This window comes from Sceloporus occidentalis, unplaced genomic scaffold (assembly GCF_023333645.1).
Source record: "Sceloporus occidentalis isolate IW3139 unplaced genomic scaffold, rSceOcc1.0.p SCAF_7, whole genome shotgun sequence".
Taxonomy (NCBI): Eukaryota; Metazoa; Chordata; class Lepidosauria; order Squamata; family Phrynosomatidae; genus Sceloporus; species Sceloporus occidentalis.
Genome location: NW_028316987.1, coordinates 37,014,078 through 37,035,460, shown reverse-complemented (window position 1 = coordinate 37,035,460; position 21,383 = coordinate 37,014,078). Strand labels below are relative to the sequence as shown.

General features: G+C 39.7%; 1 protein-coding gene across 1 annotated transcript in view; it reads right to left on the bottom strand.

Annotated features, from left to right (window-relative positions):
• LOC149309520 (T-box transcription factor TBX20) overlaps positions 1 to 21,383 on the bottom strand; it is a 51,734-nt gene that overhangs the window by 19,015 nt on the left and 11,336 nt on the right. The window contains exons 4-6 of the mRNA XM_089531277.1: positions 11,587 to 11,695; positions 7,768 to 7,926; positions 68 to 144 (exon numbers count right to left, since the gene is read on the bottom strand). Of these exons, the coding sequence (XP_089387403.1) occupies positions 68 to 144; positions 7,768 to 7,926; positions 11,587 to 11,695 (345 nt within the window). The remainder of the gene's footprint in view (positions 1 to 67; positions 145 to 7,767; positions 7,927 to 11,586; positions 11,696 to 21,383) is intronic.

Sequence of the window (21,383 nt, the reverse complement as noted above, 5' to 3'; positions counted from 1 at the left end):
GAAAGCTTTCCAAGCCAATTCCCCATTATCTTATCTGAACAAAAAAATAAACAAAAAGTCCAATTACCTCTCTATATCAGTGAGTCTAGAAGAGTCCCTGAATCCTTTAGCAAAAGGGTTACTGTCAATTTTCAGCTTGGTTATCTGGAAACAAAGAAGATGAGAAAGTCATACAACTTATAATGTGAGATTCAAATTAATCCATATGTACCAAGTCTCCCAATGAGTTTCTGCAAAATTAATCTCATTTCAGAAGTAGATTGGCAATTTATACCACTTCCTTCCTGCTAGTGTTGTGATAAGGTTTGACTGTCACTATTAGCTTGGAGACTCCAGAAATACAGCTGATTGATTACATTCCTTGATTATATCTCGCTTGGATTACTGTACTGCACTCTAAACGGGGCTGACTTTGGAAACTGTTCCAGAAATTCAGCAGGTCCAAAATCCTACAGGTGGATGGCTCACCAGGGCTAGTTATAACAAGCATATAACTCTCTTGCTGAAACAGTTTCACTAACTACCAGTGCATTTCCAGGCATAATTTGAAGGGCTGGTTATTACTTCCAAAGCCAAATACAATCTAGGTCCAGACTATCTGAAAGCCATTACCTACATTTATGACTCTGTTGGAATCACAGGGGCAGTACATACGGGAGGCTCCGTGCCACCCCTTTAAGCATCCCCATGCTGCAGCACAGATGAACTGCAAAAAAAGAGCTGCCTAAAGTGGCTTCTTTTTTGCAACACAGAAGTAGGAAAGGGCGCTGCCATGTTGCCACTTCCTGCCAGCAATGCCTGGTCGCTGTACAGTGGCGGCGGCATCATGGTGGCCCCTGTATGGATGAGAGGCCACCATGATGCCACCACAATCACATGCTAGGGTTCCAAAGCATGCGGATGCCAGGCATCTGCTGTAATCTGCCTCTTTTCACCTGTCTGTTTCGCCCCATAGTTATTAAAATAATATAGTTAAAAATAACATGGTTAAGAGATCATACATGTCTGTGTGCCTAATTTTTAATTTCAAGTATCTTAATAAGTGCAATGGTTACAGAAATCTTGGTTTCTTTTAGTCCTATTTTAGAGTATGATAGTCCAATATTTTAAACCAACAAGCTGTAGAAACAACTGTCTTATAGTTGATACTACATAAAGGTTCCTCATTGGTTTCAGAAAACTGAGTTCTGAATCTTATAATCTTGTGACTGGAATCCAGTGAAAATCAATAAACTAAAAAAAGGGGGAGTGTATGGAGATGAAATTATAAAAGAAGAGAGAAATGGAAAGCAAAAAGGGACCACCCCCCCAGGGGTGTAGATGTCTTATTCTCACAAAAGTAAATACAGAGATGATGGGGTAGTAACCATAGAAAGGATCTCTCACCTTTATTTGGGTGAGGCTTTTATGTAGTAATGTACCATTAAGCTCTTTTTATAATTAGCATAATTGTTCAAAATCCTTTTTGAATGTAAATTTAATTCAATTCGATTTTAGCATATTAACATGTTAATCCTTTCCTGCTAACTTTCCCATCTCCAGTTCATAGGTCCTGTGAAAAATTCTGCTCAAGAAAAACATTCATGGAATTTCAAGCAAAGCTGAAAGTCTCAATAAGTCTGTAAACAAATGTTCTCAAGCTGCTTTCCTTTTTTTTAAAAAAAAGAATACTCAGTATTGTACAGTCTAAAATAGCCAAGGGGTATTATAAAGCTTTTAAAGTTTAAAGCAGAGGTTGGTAAAGTAATTTTTTGAATGATAACTCCCAGAATTTCCCACCCAGAATGGGGAATACTGGCCATGCTGTCTTAGAGATTCTAGCATCCAAAAAGTAATATTTGTCATCCAAAAAGTAACTTTTTCAAGCTCTCAAATAACAACAACGCTTTCTTCCTTCTGCTACGATCCTGGATATAACATAACAGAAACTTGAGCTACTCAAATACAGTAAAGCACGGTTAGTCTCCAACATCTCTGTGACAATAAGAAATGAAATCAGGTTAACAAATCCAAAATGGCCAGATATGGTTTTTCTGTGGTGATGTTAACAGAATGATGGGTTGAAATATCTTGTCCAATAAAAATGGAATAAAACTGTAATATCCTCATTTTTAAGACCACTTATATATGGAACACCCATTCCTAAAGTAGTTTCAAGAAGCATTTCCAAATGTGCTCCCCATTGGTATTAAAGGCCTGAGACAGATGGGCCGAAAGGGGCATGGCGGCAGCGATACTAGGGTTAGGGACCGTGCACCAACCACATGGTCCCTAACCCTAGTACGAAGTGGCGGCGGACTAATGACAGCATCCCATGTACACAGGTGCCGCCATTGTGACGTAAGCAACACGCAGCATCTGACATCGCCACACATCGCTTATGTCGCGAGTGTGCCAGTGGTGCACTCATGACATCACTCTGGTGCCTTAAAAAGAACCCAGAAACACCGGGTTCTTTTTTCTCTGGAGGGAAGCTGCACAGTTTGATGGCTGCAGCTTCCCTCCAGAGGGAAATAGGCTGCCGCCAGCCCGGTCATTCCTAAAGGTATGTACCAGGCCAAAGAAATAATTCATTCTGCAATGGGACATTTTAATAATCATCCAGAAGACAGCCAGTGTGGGAAATGATTTGAATGGCTGTCAGCAATTTGATATTTACGAACATTTCAACAGCTGCCCAATTATTAGATTAGCTCTAAAGAGGGGCAAAATGAAGTGTTACGAAATAAAAATTCCTACCAATTTACTGTGGAAAATTAAATACAGTTTTATTTTTATAATGATATCCAGTGTGACATCATAATGGGAAACAGGTTTGATAAGTATTGTTGAGTAATGCTGAAATCCACCTTTTTAAATAGTCAACATAACCCCCAAATTATATCTTATACTGGCTCCTGAATGAATCATAAGGGCATCTCCAAGAAAGCTCGTCAAAATGAAATGCGACCTACAATTCAACTCTCTTGCAGTGGCTTGACTGTTTAAACAAATGCATGACCTTTAAATCTTAAATGTGAGATAGTTTGTTGAAAGTGTAATGTATTTAGCCCTTATCTAATAACCTGCAGAAATGTAATCATCCTCCTTAAAACCAGCACTGAAAGAAATGGTAAAAATAAAAGCAGTTCCATTTTCATTAGTCATACGTAATACGACAGCATCCATCTCTAGGATTTCTAGAAAAGTTCCACTGGGAAATTCAGCACAATTTACAGTATGTGCTGGAGAATCAGATCAGTGCTTTCTAAAATTGCTTTATCAAAGCAAACAGCATTAGTCTGAATAGGCCAAATGCCTGATTCCATATATAGAAATTAATCTGAACTGGGAAATCAGTGTGCATAGCTACTGGGTAGATCAGTGCTATTTTTAATTTGAACAATTAATTTATATACTACTGATTTAGAGAAATTTAGATGAATTAATTTCTCCATATCTTTAGCATATGAATTCATTGATCTGAGGATTTTTGAATCCTACTTTGCAAAGGAATTTACTACATGGAAATACTACCATATAGTAAGTTTCCTTTAAAAATAAAATTCAAGAACCTTTTTGTTATTATTATTTATTCGTTAAAATCTTGCCATGTTCCCAAAACTGGGAATCAAGGTGAACATTTTGAGCTATGGGTAGTATATGTTAAAATATATATTCATTCCAATCTACTACAGGATAAATCAAAATGTGGAGTCAAGCTTCTGTTCTTATATCAACCCTCTAGATGTAATCCATATGCCCAAAATAACACTGCATAAAGAAAATGTTTCCTTACTGATTACTGATGATTGACATGGTTTGAAAAAATTATCATTTGATTTGTTTTTAATTAAACATGTTAATTAGCCAACTTGTGTGCGGTCTTTTTTAGTGGTAAAGTGGGATTTTTTAAAAGTAAGAGCCAGTGTGACATAGAGGTTTGAGTGTTGGACTCTGGAAACCAAGGTTCAAATCCCTGCTCAGCCTGAGAAACCCACTGGGTTAATATGGGCAAGTCAAATCTTGCCAAGAACACTCCATGATAGTTTACCTTAGGGTCACCAAACATTGGAAACTGTTTGAAGGCATACAACTGCAACAAAAGCAAGTAAATACGTACACGCACACACACGCACTCTCACACACACCTATCTTTGATAGCAGGGCAGACCCTAACATCAGAGTGAGGAAGCCACCTCAAGTAGTAAACTCTGCAGAGTAGTGGCAGCAGCATTCCTGTGACTTTTGGCCATCCCTGTCAGACTCTAGAAATAGTGTACAAAAGACCCAGAAATCGGCCTTCCCCTAGTGGCACCGAGTGATACCACTCACCTGCACCAGTGTGCCAAACATGCTGTCATGGTTGCAAACCCCCCCCCCCCCCCCAACATGCAGCTTAGTTTGGATCACACATGCTAGCTTTCTGTTTCATCAGAAAACTCAGACTTGTCTGTATTTCCATAGTGTTGGGAAAGTGGGCCTCTTTCAGATAAAAGCAGTGCTCTTGTGAGTCTCCAGTAACACCTTCCCAAATGGCAGGGATCTATGCACTTTGTCCAGGATGAGAGAAAGATTTTTCTGACATGGATTAAGAAGGCTGTCAGAAAGATATTTTGAGGTTTTACAAAAGGAAAAGTTCTTCATCCAAAGGCTGTCACTGAGATGTTATAAAACCATGCTGTTATACAACTGTAAAAGTGTTTCCTGGTTAGAAAGCTTCTTAAAATGTTGAGAAGCAAACAAGCAAACAAACAAACAAAAACCTACCCTATCCACTTTGAAAAACAATGGTATTCACCACTTGTCTACTTCTAATTTTGGGGAGGGGGAGATATTGTGGGTCTCACATCCCATTTTAAGGGGGAAGTGCCACTAGTTGAGGCCTCTAGGAGAACATCTCAATCCGCCCCCCCCCCCCAGAAGCCTTTTTGCAAAGGAGGTCTGGGGAGTGAAGGACCACAGAAATGTATAGGAAGGGGTTGCCTATAATAGGTAGGGTATGTTTTGACTACCTCTCTTCTAACCACTCAGCTTCTTGTTTGCTACTGGGCCATTGAGGCATTGATCTGACTCATTATAAGGCAAGTCTATATGGTTAATTTTAATGGTAGTAAACCAATATGAAATATGGATATTTTGGAGAAAATAATTGCATGATTAATATGCTATTGAGACTTTCCCATTTGGTTAGAACTGCATCCTTTGAAGGTGAGATGTTGGATGCTGTCAAAATTCATGTTTCAGACATGTTTCTAACCCTGTTTCTGACAGTTAAGCCACATACTTCCAAATTACAGTTGGAGACACAATTTTCACTTATAACTCTTCCCACAAAGGTTTAATATGAGTAAAAATGCACAGGCAACCTATGGTTCTTCATATACTGTTGGACTATAGTTTAAAAGTTTGCAGATTGTGCAGGTTGGGACAGGTGAGCGATGGAGCCTGGGAACTGCCAAAGAGCCACTGGTTGCCTTTGTTGTTGAATGCCTTCATGTCATTTCTGACTTTTGGCAACCCTAAGGCAAACCTATCATGGGGTTTTCTTGGCATGATTTATTCAGAGGTTGTTTACCTTTGCCTTCCCCTGAGGCAGAGTGACTTGCCCAACGTCACCTAGTGGGTTTCATGGCCAAGCAGAGAATCCAACCCTGGTCTCCAGAACCATAGTCCTACTCCTCTTTGTGTGTGTGTGTGTGTGTGTGCGCGCGCGCACGAGCATTTTGAAGAAAAAATGGCCTGCCACCTGATGCTTTTCATCATGGATAGGTAGTCTGGGTGTCCCTCTGGCCTGAAGAGAAGATACTCAGAGCAATGGTTAAGGTTGAGTTGCAGTAGGCAGCTTCCCCCAAGGCTGAGTCATTCTCCTATGACTCAACAGTGGAAATAATTGGTGCTTCCAGACAAACCCAATGAAGGAAAGTTGAGAGATCCAAAGCAGGCAAAGCCAGAACAGTGGCCAGAATTCCCCCCAATGTCCCAGAACCCGCTGGTTTGCATGGCTTCTGGAAAACAACAAGGGGAAATCTAATCCAAAGCATAACCCCACTCCAAAGAGGGGCCTGTTCCAATTTCCTGCCAAAATGCACCCCTAGCAACTGCTACTTGCAACCAAAAGCAGCAGAGGGGTGATTTTCAGCAAGAAACTGTTGAAGGGCTCCAATAGGATTAGGAGCATATCTCATATATGGTTGTTGTGGTCATTTCTCTTTAAAATAAAGGCAGCCTGTTAGCGAGCAATTTTAACAGATTAATAATGGTATATACAGTACTAGTTTCAGTGCTATCTATTAGTATACAAGGTGGTTCTGAAACCTATTCTTCCTGTTTTAATATCAAAATCATAATATGATAGGTGACCCTACCATGGCCCTGAATGTGGCAGCCATTACTACAGGACAGATCTAGCACGTAGCAGACAGGAGCTGCCATGGTTGCCTGTTTGCCAGACATATCAGAAGGAGGTGGGTGTGAAAACATATCAAAGCCAATGTGACCCATTTGAAAGACCCTTTTGGTCAGATCAAACTCATTGCATTTCCCACAATGAAGAACTTTGTGTATAAATAGTGAGTCATTTTGCCCACCCCATTAGCTTATTCCATTTGCATCCCGAATCTTGGCTAGTTGGAGAAGCTCCTCTAACACTTGCCAGTCACAAGGGTGAAGAGAGTTGTTGAGCCATCTTTCTCTCTCTGACATTCCCTCAATATGGACTAGAACCAGGATCCATGCAATTGCAGTATTTCCGTTAGAACAGCCTCAATTATATTCCATGCTAACGCCTTTTATATTACTAGGTGTGTGTGTGTGTGTGTGTGTGTGTGTGTGTGTGTGTGTGTGTTTTCCTGCTTTTACATAAAACTGTTTAATCTGGAAACCCACCTCTGAAGTTCTGTTTGACCTTGGAACATGTATACATAGAGAAAATATTCCCCACAGCTTAGTCACCACACCTACCTGGCTCTTACCTGTGAGCATAATCTAATTCCCTAACCCATGAGTGTCTATTTTGGACACATACACCTCTATAAAGTGTGTTCACCCATTAGCTGTACTGTGACAAATTGCCAACAATGTTCAAAGTATGGATGGGGAAAGACAGAGAGATCCTTTAAAGAAACTCACAATTCCATCCCTGGCTTCCCTGCTCTTAGCTGTATTAGCCCAATTTTGGATCTCATTTTCTGAGGGGAAAGCAGGGAATAATAATAATAACAATAACAATAATAATAATAATATCCTCACACCCACTCAATTTCCAAAACAAAACAAAAAAGAGCTTGGAAAAGTTACCCTTTGGAGAACGGTTCCCAAAATTCCAGAGCCAGCTGGATGGCTGATTTCATGAGTTGTTCTTGTTGTTGTGTGCCTTCAAGTTGTTTCCAACTTATTGTGATCCTAAAGTGAATCTATCTTGAGTTGTTTTTGGATATATATATATTGCAAGATGTATTCGGGTGGGTTTCAAGATGTATTCAGAGAGGGGGTTTGCTTTTCCCTTCCTCTGAGGCTGAGCAAGTATGACTTGCACAAGGTCACCCAGTTAGTTTCCATGACTCAGCGGGGATTCATGCCCTTGTCTCCAAAGTCATAACTCAACATTCAAACCACTGCACCACATTGGATCTCTGGTAGTCCAAATGGTAACTTTTCTAAGCCCCCTCACTCACTCCAAGCCCTAAGTTCCATGACTTGGTCACTGTATTCATGCTTCACCGCATTGCCTTTATAAAAGGACAAATTGACTTGACAAGACTTATCAAATTGTCTGCAAACACTCACCAATTGGTTCTGGTAGGCAGTGACAGCAGTAAACACAGTCTCTGGAAAAATAAATGTCCTGAATTCTTCAGATTTCAGGTTAAGCAGAGAGGCTGTATGGTCTTTCTTCTTGATGATATGCACCCTTGGCTGGTATTTGTGCATTGAATTCAAGATTATCTGGAGGGGAGAATGGGGAGGAGAAAGACTGTCAGTTCTCACTTTTAGCCAACAGCATTCCTACCAACCTTTCTGGCATTCTTGGTATCTCTCAGCTGTTTTCACAATGAGTTCTGTGCATTAAGTATATACGTTCTTCTACAGCAACACCCTATAATCTCATCTATATTAATAAAGGAGAGAGTGGGTAGAGGTCTGCATATGTATCTATGTCTGTCATAACTCAATGCAGCTTAAGCACCTGAAACCTGGCATGGATACTAAGGAAATACTAAGAGTTTCGCATCCCAAAGTTGTTTGTTAGTTAAACAAAATTAATTAGTTTTAATTAGTTTTAATCTGTCTGTAGCTTGCAGTATCATTTCCAGTCAATATTTGTCAGAGTTCTCTATCCATGCTAGAGGAATCTGTAGTCAGGCTTGGCATATTAATTTCACCAGGAAGGAGGGGAAATGGCATGCCAAGCAAATTGCTACTTTCTTCTATAGACAGAGTTCCCAAACTCTTCAGAAAATTCAAGAGACAGAGTAGATTGGGGAGAGGTCCAGGAGAGGTAAAGGAAGGGAAGAAGAAACAGGGAAAGACAAAACAAGCACCAGGGTAGATGGAGCAAAAGATCAGTGAGAACACAAAAGAGAAGACCAAAATGGAAACCATGCCCTATGAGGAGCGGCTTAGGGAGCTGGGCATGTTTAACCTGGAGAAGAGAAGGTTAAGGGGTGACTTGATGATCATGTTTAAATATCTGAAGGGATATCATTTTGAGGATGGAGTTTGTTTTCTGCTGCTCCAGAGACTAGGACATGGAGCAACGGATTCAAACTATATAGGAAAAGTGATTCTACCTAAACATTAGGAAGAACTTTCTGATGGTAAGAACTGTTCAACACACTGGAACACACTGTCTCAGAAAGTGGTGGAACCTCCTTTTTTGGAGGTTTTTAAACAGAGACTGGATGGCTGTCTGTTGGGGGTGCTTTGGTTGTGTATTCCTGCATGGAAGGGGGGTTGGACTGGATAGCCCTTGTGGTCTCTTCCAACTCTGTGATTGTACGAGTGGAGGGAGGGAGGGATGAGAAAGAGCCAAGTGAAAGACCACTGGAGTGGGTGAATGTTGGAAGAGAAAAAATACCTGAATGGGAAAGAAGAGAAAAAGAACACTTTGCTCCATGAGAGAGTGAGGTGAATGTAGGGGGCAAAAAATGGAATTTGTAATGGTGGGTGAGCGGAAGAAAAGGCCACTGAGGTGGGTCTGGGGGGGGAGTACAAGGCAAGGACAAAGAGGTTTCAGAGTGGTGAAAGCTGAGTACTTCTGCTTGTAAAAAGTAAATGACAATAATCTAAGCAAAATAAAACAAAATACAAAATAAACAAAATTGGACAACTAAAATGTACAAAATACATCATGCAAGCTTTTGAAGCCCCACTGCCTTCTTTATCTGGCAAAAGGTATTTTAAAATCATACAGGAGAAGAGAAGTAATATTAGATTCAAAGTCCTACATTTTTTAACAGATCTTTCTGTTGTAGTTCACTTGGTTTAGAGGGATCTCAATTCAGGCAGAAACCACTCACGTCATGTTGGGATAGTAAAATTTAAACTCCATTAGCAGCAGTAATGTAACTCCTCTTTTGAAGTGGTGTCATACTGAGGATGGAGCAAGCTTGTTTTCTCCTGCTCCAGAGACTATGACAATGGAGGAAAACTACAGGAAAAAAGATTCTACCTTAACATTAGGAAGAATTTCCTGACAATAAGAGCTATTTGACAGCGGAATGCACTGCCTCGGAGTATGGTGCAGTCCCCTTCTTTTGAGGTTTTTAAACAAAGACTGGATGGTCATCTATCAGGAGTGCTTAGATTGTGTATTCCTTCATGGAATGGGCTGGATGGCCCTGCATCTTGTGGTCTGTATGAATCTATGATACCCTTGTGATCCAGGAAGTCTCTGTCCTTTGTGAAGCCACAGGCCCCTTTCTGTGGTAGACAAGCCCTGTGTCTTATCAGATCTCTCAGAGAGGTGAAATACACAACAGGGACTCTGTTGAAGGTCTCAAATTCCAAGAAGGTGCATATGTAAGGAGCTACTACTGCAGGTATGTTGACCAAAAGCTACTTTAAGGTTTTGTAGACCAAAACCAGCACTAGTACTATCATCACAGCAACAGTAGATGGATTTCATGGAGAGCACATTACTGAAATTCTTCCGTAGCTTTTTGTTTGTTTCTGAACATATTTTTAGAGTCTTTAAGGATGGGGGTAGGTTGTCTTTATATGCTACTTTTTATAGTCTTATAGGCCTGTTACAGACAGCCAAAATAAAGCTGCTTCGAGTCGCAGTGGAGGTATGGCGTTTCAATGATGCATGCGTCCTAAGAGTCCAGAAGTTGCACCAAAGCCACGCTCCAGACAGGAGTGTGGCTTTGGTGTTGCTTCTGGACTCTTAGGACGCATGCATCATTGAAACGCCATACCTCCACTGCGACTCGAAGCAGCTTTATTTTGGCTGTCTGTAACAGGCCATAGTAATCCTAATCAAAGCCTATGGATGACTGTAGAAAATAATGCATCATAAACACAACAATCAAAACCAAAATGCCACACTTTATAGTGAATCCTCTGCCCTGGGCCATTTGGTTAGCTTCTACCGGCTGGAGAACAACAATACAGTACATCTTTTGTCCTATTACTGTCTTCATGACAGGCTTGTTCAGCTATTGCTACTATTTTAACTAAACAAAATAAAACACTTTTATCCATGTCTTAGAAATAAAAGTTTTACATCCATCACACAGATGCCATGGTAAAATTAACTACCAATGGGATTTAAAGCCTTATTTGGAGCTGCAAAATAAAAACATGGTGTATCACACACATGCCATGTACACTTTTTCCCCCATTATGACACTAGGCAGAAATTAATTTTCATTTATGTATGTGTGTGCACATATGCATATGTATACACCAAGTCACAGTTCTGTCTAAAAATAATGGAACTATAGGAATCGTGACAATTTTTAATCATATTCAGTGGGACACAAATCCAACTAACCTGATCTGGGCCTCTCTCTCTCTCACACACACACACACACACTGTTATACAGTGATGGTGAACCTTTTAGATGCCAAGTGCCCAAACTGCAACCCAAAACCCATTTACTTATTGCAAAGTGCCATGTCCCTCTGGCTTTCTAGTAACAAACTCTGGCAAACTCTGTGCTGGGGCAATGGCACATGTGCCCACAGAGAGGGCTCTGAGTGCCACCTCTGGCACGCGTGCCATAGGTTCGCCATCACTGCAGTTATATTTTGTATCAGAAGTGAACTTTTAACTGAGTAGATTTATTTTTACAAAATATAAAAATAAAATCAGATCCCAGAAACCTAGAGACTAGAGTCCAAACTATCTGTAGGGCTTAGTTTTGCAATACCTACTTCCACTGTTCAAGAAGCAGGATGCTTCTTTCAAGCTCGGGATAACACCCCACCCTACCAATGAAATTTCACTAGCTTTTAACTGTTATCTAAAAATAACAGCAACATCCCAACAGAAATTGAGGCTTTGGGCATACTATATCCAGTTCAAACAGGTGTCCCAGCAGGTGTCATTTCCTAAGAGAGTTAACATTGTTTTCCCTTCCCACAGGGCCGGCTACTCACATGACCGTGCTGATCAAGCTCGTTGTTTGTTAGCTTCACTTTTTCAAAGGACACCATCTGCTTCAGCAATTGTTCCCCTGTAAATGGAGAGTCCGGATGCACGTACAGCCTGGAAAGCCAACAGACACAGGGTCCATCAGTGTCAATCAATCCGTAACCATGGGTTTTCCTTTTCTACCAAAGTAGCCAGACAACTTCAGCAGCTGAAACTGTCAGGCACAGCCCAGTTTGTATTGCTGTTTGGCCCACTAAATTTAGGCAATCCAAAATGTCTAATCTACAGTGGAGCAGGAGAAGAGACCAAGAACCGATCAGAAAACTTTATAGTTTGGTTCATGCCATATCAAATTTTTGCATATTTTTTCCTTTAAATGTGTCATGTGTCTGGGCATTGTTACGTGCCTTTAAGTCAACTCATAATATGCAGATAACTTGGCTTTATTTTGTGAACAGGAGACAGCCATGTCTTGCTACTGCTTCAGCCCAAATAAGAAGCTTATCACACACATTATTTTCCCCATTATGGGAACGGGAAGAGGATGCTCAGGGCTGCGCGTGACTGAGAAAAAATGCAGTTTATTGCACAGCAAATCATCCTCAAAATGGCCCCGTTCTGTCCCCCGGCGCCAAGCCGTCCCAATTCAGTGCTGAGGCTCATCATTTTGCTTGGCTGGAAGTCTTCCGACCCGAAAATTTGATGTACTGAATGGGGCCAGCTTGGGGCCAGGGGACGGAACAGGGCCATTTTGAGGATGATTTGCTGTGCGATAAAATCTGTTTTTTTCTCGGTTGTATGCTGCCCCAAGCATCCCCTTCCCGTTCCCATAATGGGGAAAATAATGTGTGTGATAAGCTTCTCTGTTAGTTACAACTAGAACTTGTTACCTTTCTATTTCAGTACATTTCTCTTAATAAAGATGACTTCTTTAATAACTTTCTTATTTAAACAAAAAGCAGGCACAGTATGATTTTTTTCCCCAGGAAACGAAAGCTTTTAAAATAATCTGATATTACAGAAGGGGCCAAATATGCATACATGGAGCTGCCAAAGAATACTTTGCTAATACTCTTGACAACTATTAGTGGAGCCATTTCCTTTGCTGTCTCCTGGTCCTTCTTGACTCCATTTTATACTTTCCCTGTCCTTGATGTACACATATGCGTGTGCACATACACATAGAACAGCTAGTTCAACCTCTTCTCCAAACTTCAGGCAAAGAATTTCATACCAAAACTGAGTTAGTAAGAGATAATTTCTTCTTGGACCAAAACCTTATGTTTTAACTCCTGCCCCTAAGACAGTGGTTCCCAACCTGTGGGTCGGGATCCCTTTGGGGGTCGAATGACCCTTTCATGGGGGTCGCCTAAGACCATTGGAAAACACCTATTTAATTACAATTATGAAGTAGCAACGAAAATATTTTCATGGGTTTGGGTCACCACAACATGAGGAACTGTATTAAGGGGTCACGGCATTAGGAAGGTTGGGAACCACTGCCCTAAGAGAATATGATTTCCAGTTCCTCAATTGTGAAATTAGAGGAAAGCTCCAAAAAAAGACATTTCACAATGTGAGGGCCTCATAAACCTCTTTCACCTACAATTATACCTCACTGCACTAGTAATTATGATCACCATGATTAAAAGTCATAGCCTGCTTGAAGTTTAAGAATGTTGAAATAAAAAAGTATACAAATTAAGTCAATATATTAATGATAAAATTAATTGTAATAATACCAATTAAATAGTTTCAGCCATGTTAGCATGGCTAGGTTAACACAATGTAGTTAAAAACCCTCTTTTTTTTCCTTTTCTTTTGCCAGCAGGCCTTTAAGAATTGCTTCTTCAGAGGAAACAGGCCTATATGCTGTGCTGGGCTTTTCATTGTTGTTATTTTATAAAGGTTTGATTGCTTTTTAACTTTTGTATGCTGTTAATTTTTAACTATGTTTGCTGTAAGTAATGTAAGTTGCCTTTAGTCCCAAATTGAGAAAAAGGCAGTATATAAATAAATAAGATGATGATTGTGATGATGATGATGATGATGATGATGATGATGATGATGATGATGTAAGTTTGTCCTGTGCAGAATTATAGCATCCATATCTACAGCGAAGGTGTTAACCTTGTGCATCCTTATCTGTGGGGAGGTATCCAGTTCATTATGCATGCATGAAATGAAGAAATGACATAACCCCAGGCAAACCTGCTTAAAAGTAAATGCTGCCAGAATCAGTGGATAGTACCAAATAAATATGATTGACATACGAGATATCTAAACCAGATACGTCACTTACTGGCCTGTATCATGAATAAATGTTTATTTTTATTTTCTGGGCCTGCCATCTCTTCTGTAACCTCAAGCACAATTTTATTTCATTAGCTGATGCTTAACATTTCCATTGTAGATTAGTAATAAGCAGGTTGCTACCTCTTTGTCAGAATGAAATGCAGTGACAGCCTGTCCTAGCAGCTATCCTGAGCAGAGTTTAAAATAACAAAGACTGGCTCATATAAATATGCCTTGAAAGTCAATGTCATCTAGTGGTTAGGACAAAATGTAGGCTTAAACCCCACTGCTCTATCCAATAATCAGGGATCTGGGCAGCACAAAGTTGGGAAAGCTGAATCCTGGAGGTACAATGAGGGGTTCCAGGTGCAAAGCCCCACCCAGCCATGAAGCTTGATGTACAAATCTGGAACAATCACACTCTCTCACTGTACCCTACCTCACAAGAGTCTTGCGAGCATAAATATGAGAGTACAAAGTGTACATCACTTTGAGCTTTTTGGATCAAAGGCAGTATAAATATAAAATGCATAATAGACACCTACAAAAACATGCATATAACAGAATGAAAACAGTAGGACAGAGTAAATGTCCTTTTACCTACCACTGATCACATAGGTATTTCACACTCTGCTGGAATTTTGCACACTATCAAACCAGATGTTCAGAATGATATTTGGGAACCGCTGAATAGCAAAGCATGTTTCATATTGTTACAGGAGCTAATCAACACTCGGTACCAATGTTAAAGAAACAAAAATGTGCTCCACAGCCAGAAGATTTATCAACAAGCTAGAACTCACAAGGCTTGTGTGTCTTTCAAACTTTTGGTCTGGTTAGTAAAGCCATTTAAACTAAACAGTATTCTGTTCCTGGGAACTCTTGAAAAGTTTGAGAATAGGGATTTTTTTTCCTTACCCAAGGAATGTTGCTGTGTGCATTCATGGCAAGAAAAAAAAAACGTTGCTTTGCACTGACAACAGGAAAGGAAGGTTTATGAATGGAAATACTTTCAAATGATATTGGCTAATCCTCATTAATTTCAGCTGCAGCAGTAGTAGTGCTGAAAGTTGTTTCTGTATAGAAATGACGTGGGGAGAGCTTGAGGGTATAAATGTCACCAAGGCTTATCTATATCCATGATTTCCCCACCCTCCATTTTTCTCTCTTTCTCTCTCCCTTTCTTTCTTTCTGAAAATCACTTACATAAGTGTATGTGTATGCTTTTTTGAGATCAACAATTTAGTGTCATTTGACTCAGTCTTGCAAAACACATGACATATATATCATCATTTCAACACCTACTTTTAAACATACATACGGATATGTAGCTTGACTATCAGGGACTTACAAACCAGATGTTGGTTATGAAAAGATCTAAAATCACTAGAGCTTATTATTAGAACTCCATACTTACTGTTTAAGCCACCGAGAGAGTTCCCATTTAGTCTGCAAGAGACCCTCCTAGTAGAAGATTTATTTCCCTTCTAACAAAAGTGGCTTAATGTATCTGTGCAGTTTTTAAAGACCATTCTTTGTCTGTTTAGGGATGAAATCCTATATATGCTTACCAGGGAGTGAGCCTCATTTGGTCATTCTATTGTATTTCTGAGTAAATATGTATTGTGAGGATGATGGGTGTGGGGTTCAGAGCACATGAAGAGGTAAACATTTTCCTTTCAGTCCCTGCCCCCACCCCATGCACCCCATGTAAAAATCAAGCTGGGGGGGGGATCTTGTTGGTATGAAAGGAAATGTTTTTTCCAACCTAATTATTCCAGAGGATAGTAAACCAGGGTGGTCTGCTTGGCTTCCCTGGTCTCAGTGTATAGGGTTTTATTCTAAAGGTACTTAGGATTGAAACTGCCATATCCCCTGCAAGAATTATTGCATCTTGTACTCTTTTTTTTTGGGGGGGGGGGGGGGAAGGCAGGTTACATACCGCCGTGAAGCAGCGCTGTCCTGCCGCCGCCGCTTGTGGCGTCTGGGAGCCGCAGCTGCCACACCGCGGGGCTCCCAGACGCTCAGAGGAAGGAGCGCGGAAATCGCGCTCCTTCTTGGGCCCCAGAAGAGGCGCCGCAAGTGCCAAAGGGCGCACTCGCGGCGTCACTTCCGGTGCACCACATGCAGACGCAGAGTGTCCATTACGTCAATATGGCGGCGGCCATGTGGAACGGCCGCCGCCATATTGTACGTATTGAATACGTATTAGGGTTAGGGGGGTGCGGAACCCGCCGAAGTCAGCCTATTTAAGGCTGGTGGCCTCAAGATGAATTAGGCTGCAACCTCCATCATCCCCAGTCATTCCCCAGTCATTCTGGCCTTTTATTCTTTGACATGCCACATTCACATACTGGTACTGATAAGGCCAAAGGGTGTTTCACTTTGTTTTAGATATCATTGGAGCCATCATCATCATCCATTTCTCAATAATGGGACTACGGGCAGCCTAGAGAATTTTAAAACCAGGCCAGATTTAAAGCATACAAAATCATCAAGTAAAAATACATAAGTTATTTTAAAAAGCAATTAAACCATCTATTAAAACATTTAAAACATTCAACAGAACATAGGACATAAAACACAACAAAACAGCACACTATTAAAATTCCATTACAGTCAGTTCCTAAAAGCTGGAGTTTATCAGACAAGGGAAATTGGAAGTATAATACAATGGCAATCCGAATGCAATCATGGGGTTTAACATTACTGCATGATAGACTACCACATGCAATTTCAGGCAATGGGAAGTTAGTCTGAAAGCAATCATGGGGTTTCATGTTATTGCATGATAGACTACCACACACAATTTCGGGCAATGGCAAGCTATTTTCAGGCAATAGGAAGTCAGTTCGAATGCAATTCGAATTCACGTGAATGCATTCTCACCCCACTTTCTTTTCCTTCGAAATTAAGAGAAATTCCTCCTGTGTGATAAACTCCGCTGTTTGGAATAGGCAAGTTTTCAGTTGTTGGCAGAAGGAGAGTAAGGAGGGAGCCATCCTAGATTCCTAGCCATCTTTCAAAGTCTGTTGTTTGGATGTTACTGTTCTTGAATTTTGGTATTAATGTTCTATTACATACTTTTGAAGGTACATTGTACATGTACACTGAGGTTTTATATGATGGATAATAACAACAACAACGTGTTCAGATTTTTTTTTTAACATAGACAAGAATGCATTTTCCCCTAACTTTGCTATGAACTGCTTTGAACAGAATGTAAATGAAAAATGAGCATGTGTATAAAGTGGATTAACTATGTCTCTTAGACCGTAAATCATTACTAGGAAATGTGGACTACTTTGAGTGCATCAGCAGAAAAAAAGCTATATCTAAATCTGAGAAATATATTTTTAAAAACTGCATTATACTCATCTGTAATTATATTTAGTTGTCACTTTTTATTTTAATTACAAGGTGGTTTATATACGATTAACTCACATATTTCAAACAGAAAGGTTCAAACTAAAAACTAAACTAGCAGAGCACACTGAAACAAAGCAATTCTTCAAAATGCCAGTAAATTATAACAAAATGCAGAACTCTTTTTTAAAAAAAATCTTAAAGAAAATAGCCTTCATTGCCTTACAGGTAAACATCTCTCCAGTGAACATTCAAATTTCTGGGAGCCACAACCAAGAAGGTCCATTCCAAGATACCAATCCAATGCGTCTCACGTGAATAATTTTTAAAGCAAAGTGACTCATTTTATCCTGTCCTGAATCTTGTATAGATCATGCTAGAACAACTACTGTGTTAAATGTTCACCCTCATTTTGAATGCATTCCTCCACCTCTGACTATTATTTTACTATTCTCTAATATATTGAGAATTTTATTGGCATACTGCCTGGTATGCACTAAATAAGAGGGGGATCCATGTATACATATAATTGTAAACACACCTCACATTTTCACAATATTTGAAGATGTATGGAAATCCATAGAAATTAAGGCTGCATCCACACTACATAAATAATCCATCTTGACACCGCTTTAACTGCCATGGCTCAATGCTATGGAAATCTGGGAGCTGTAGATTTGTGAGACATTTAGTCTACTCTACCAAAAAGCTTTGGTGCCGCCACAAACTACAATTCCCAGAATTTCATAGCATTGAACCACAGCAATTAAAGTAATGTCAAACTGGATTATTTCTGCAGTGTTGATGCAGCCTTTGTCACAATGAACTTAAACCCCAAGGATTTCCATAAGTCATTTCCTCAATATGATGAAATCTGAACTGGAACTTAACTGTTGTTCAACAGGGCTGGATCCAGAATGACCTTACTGCAGTAAGAGACTATAGATAAATGAAAAGACATATATTCACCATCCATTCTTCAGTGTTCAGAGGATCTTTCTGTTTAATCTGATGAACAACTACAGATGACAATTCTAAGGGAAAATTTATTGGACATACAGTCAGTTTATATTAATTTATATGCCTGACTCACAATGATATCATATCTCTTTCCCCTCTCACTCTTTTTTCTCTTTTAAAGTATATATCATTTTAAAATCTTATGATTTTAACAGTATAACTGAATTTGGATTCAACTGAAGAAAGCCATAAAATTCAAGTGCTTCATCTGGAAAGATACATCAAAAGTAGATGCAAGGTAGAAGCAGTCAGAACCAATTCACAGAATCCTAATTAACATGAACCTGAGCATGTTAAATCCAGTGCAGAATGCTTTATTTCATCACCAAATTACATCCCCAGAGAACAATGAGGGGAATAGGAAAATGGCTGCTCACTTCATTCACTTCACTGAAAATAGATTTGCATGACATAACAATCAGATGATCACTTCATTACAGAGCAAACAGGAGTGCAAAAAGAGATTTTTTTTTAGTCAGGTGAATCAGTCCACAGATATTGCTTTATGTAGAGTTGTTATCTTATTTGACAATAGTATTTTTCAAGTAGCTTCTGAAACATCACCAACATTTAAGGTGTTTTTAAGGGGAATATAAATCTCTTAAATCGAAAGCCTGATTTTTTGTTATATGCCCTCAAGTGGACTTATAGTAACCCTATCATAGGGTTTTCCAGGCAAGATTTATTCACAGGTTTGTCATGATTTCCACTTAAACTGAGAGAGTGTCTTGCCCAAAATCACCCATTGAGTTTTCAGGGCTGAGCGGGATTTGAACACCGGTCCCACCGAGTTCTAGTCTAACCTTCAAGCCACTGTACCAGTAGTTCTTAAACAATGGGGAAGGACCCCCAGAGGGAGAGCCCAAGATATACTTGAGGAGAGATGTAAGACATAGAAGTTTATCACATTAGCAAGATCCCACGGGAAAATGGGATTTAAATGAGAGTTAAATTAGAGAAAACATAGAAATGCCTGAAGTTTATCACACGACATTGCTGTTAATGTGAAATAACGTGAAGTTAAACTGAAGTTAAACCAGAGAAAAATGGCAGCTTTTTACTTTCAGGAAATTCTGAAAGTAAAAAGATGGTGTTTTTCTCCACTTTCACTTCAGTTTAACTTCACGTCATTTCACTTTAGCAGCAATTCGGTGTGATAAACTTCCCGAATTTGCGGGTTCTGTTTAAATTCGAATTTAATTTAACTCTCGTTTTAATCCCGTTTTTCTACAGGATCTCGCTAGTCTGATAAACCTCTTACAGGCCCTAATCACTACTACTCCTCTTCCTCCCAAACGTTATGTATGTGTTGATTTAAATATTGATTCTTAATTACAGTTTTGTTGTAACTTTCTCTCTTCTCTGAACTTTGGGTAGGATACTTTTAAACAATGAGAATATAATATTTAAAATAAACTGAAATTGTGAGTTTACAAATGCAACTTTATTATTACATGAAGGTTTACGGTGGCATAAGTGAAGATTTTCTCAAAATATTTTTTATTAATTTTTTTTCTCAAAATAATTTTTATTAAATGAACACTACATACATTGCACTTAAAACTGGTTATAAGAGGAATAGATTCCCACTACCACCCTCTTCTTTCCGAGGAGAGAAACATTGGCAGTTCACAAATCCCATTTTCACCTTGATGCATCTCAGTATGTCTGGCACTTACCAACTAGGACCTATGAATGGTCAATTTAAGGGTCTTCCTTGAGGCTAGCCTCGGTACTCAGCCTGCACTGGTGTCAAGACTCATTGGAGATGGTACAGTCCTCTCTGTGAATCCTCAATAACTAAGCAGGGCATCCAAGGAAATGAGAAGGGATGTAGTTCACTGAGTGGGTTGTGCGAATGTCAGAGCCCTCCTGACTCTTCCATCTCTCATTCTTGAGCAAAAGGGAAGAGATGCCAGAGTCAGGACAGAATGTAGGCTACATAAGTTGGGGAGGGGATTCATGGTATGTCAGAGTTGCAGGGTCTGGGAGCTAGGAAAGTAACATTTGGACTGCATAGTGTTCCTGGCATCAACACTAGGAGGATGGAGAGACCTAAAACTGGAATTGGTCTTGGAGAAAATAGCATTTTTTTCCTGGGGGGAGGGGAGATGCTTTGCTGAATGTAATTCCAAACTCAGCTAACAGGAAATAACCAATCTAAGCAATATTATCTATGTCTCCCTCCCCTCATGTATTATACAGATGTTGTGATAGCACTGAAGCTGAAAAGCATGCGCCTCCAGCTGACATCATCTTGCATTGCAAATCAACCATTAATCGACTATGGTGGGTAAACAAAAATCATGGGTTAGCTGTCAGTTGACAAAGTTATGTTGTTTTATAAATGACATCAAGTTGTAATCTAATATTTTTTTTTTTGGCTTGCACTTGGCTAAACATGTTTGGATTTCTCTGAAATGAGAAAACGGAAAGAACTGCAGCAAGAAGTAGAAATGTATGCATTTTAAAAAACTTCTGTTTAAACCCTGGGTGGAGAATGTGTGGCCCTTTAGATGTTAGTCTGCAAAAGGATCTTGTAGCATCTTTGAGAGAAACTGAAAGAAAATGATATCATAAGCGTCCATAGGCTTAAGTCTGCTTCATTAGATACATGGAGCGAAGGGCCTAGGAAGAAACCTTTATAGCTATGAATGAGCAGGTTCTATGTGCAATTAGCAAGAGAAATGCAAAACTTGTGGGTATGGTGATGAGATGACAAGATATTGTTAGACTATATATGTTGTTAGACTGCAACTGCCATCAGCCTTAGGCAGCATAACCGGTGGTGAGGGATGATGGGAGATGCAATCCATTAACATTTGGAGGGCCATACATTTCCCGTCCCTGCTTTAGATGCAAAAGACATGCAAAGATGTATATATAATGGGAGAAGAAGCAAATTCTTCAGTTTTCTGAACAAACATGGGGATGGAGAACTTATGGCCCTCCAAATGTTTTCAACTACAGTTCCCACAAATCCTTACCCATGTTGGTTTGGGCTTCTGGGAGATGAAGTCCAAAACATCAGAGAAGCGAAGATTCCCTATGCTTCTTCTAGTTAAAGATCTGTTTAAGTGTGGCTGTGTCATGACCAGAGAGTTTCAAAATATGTATAACT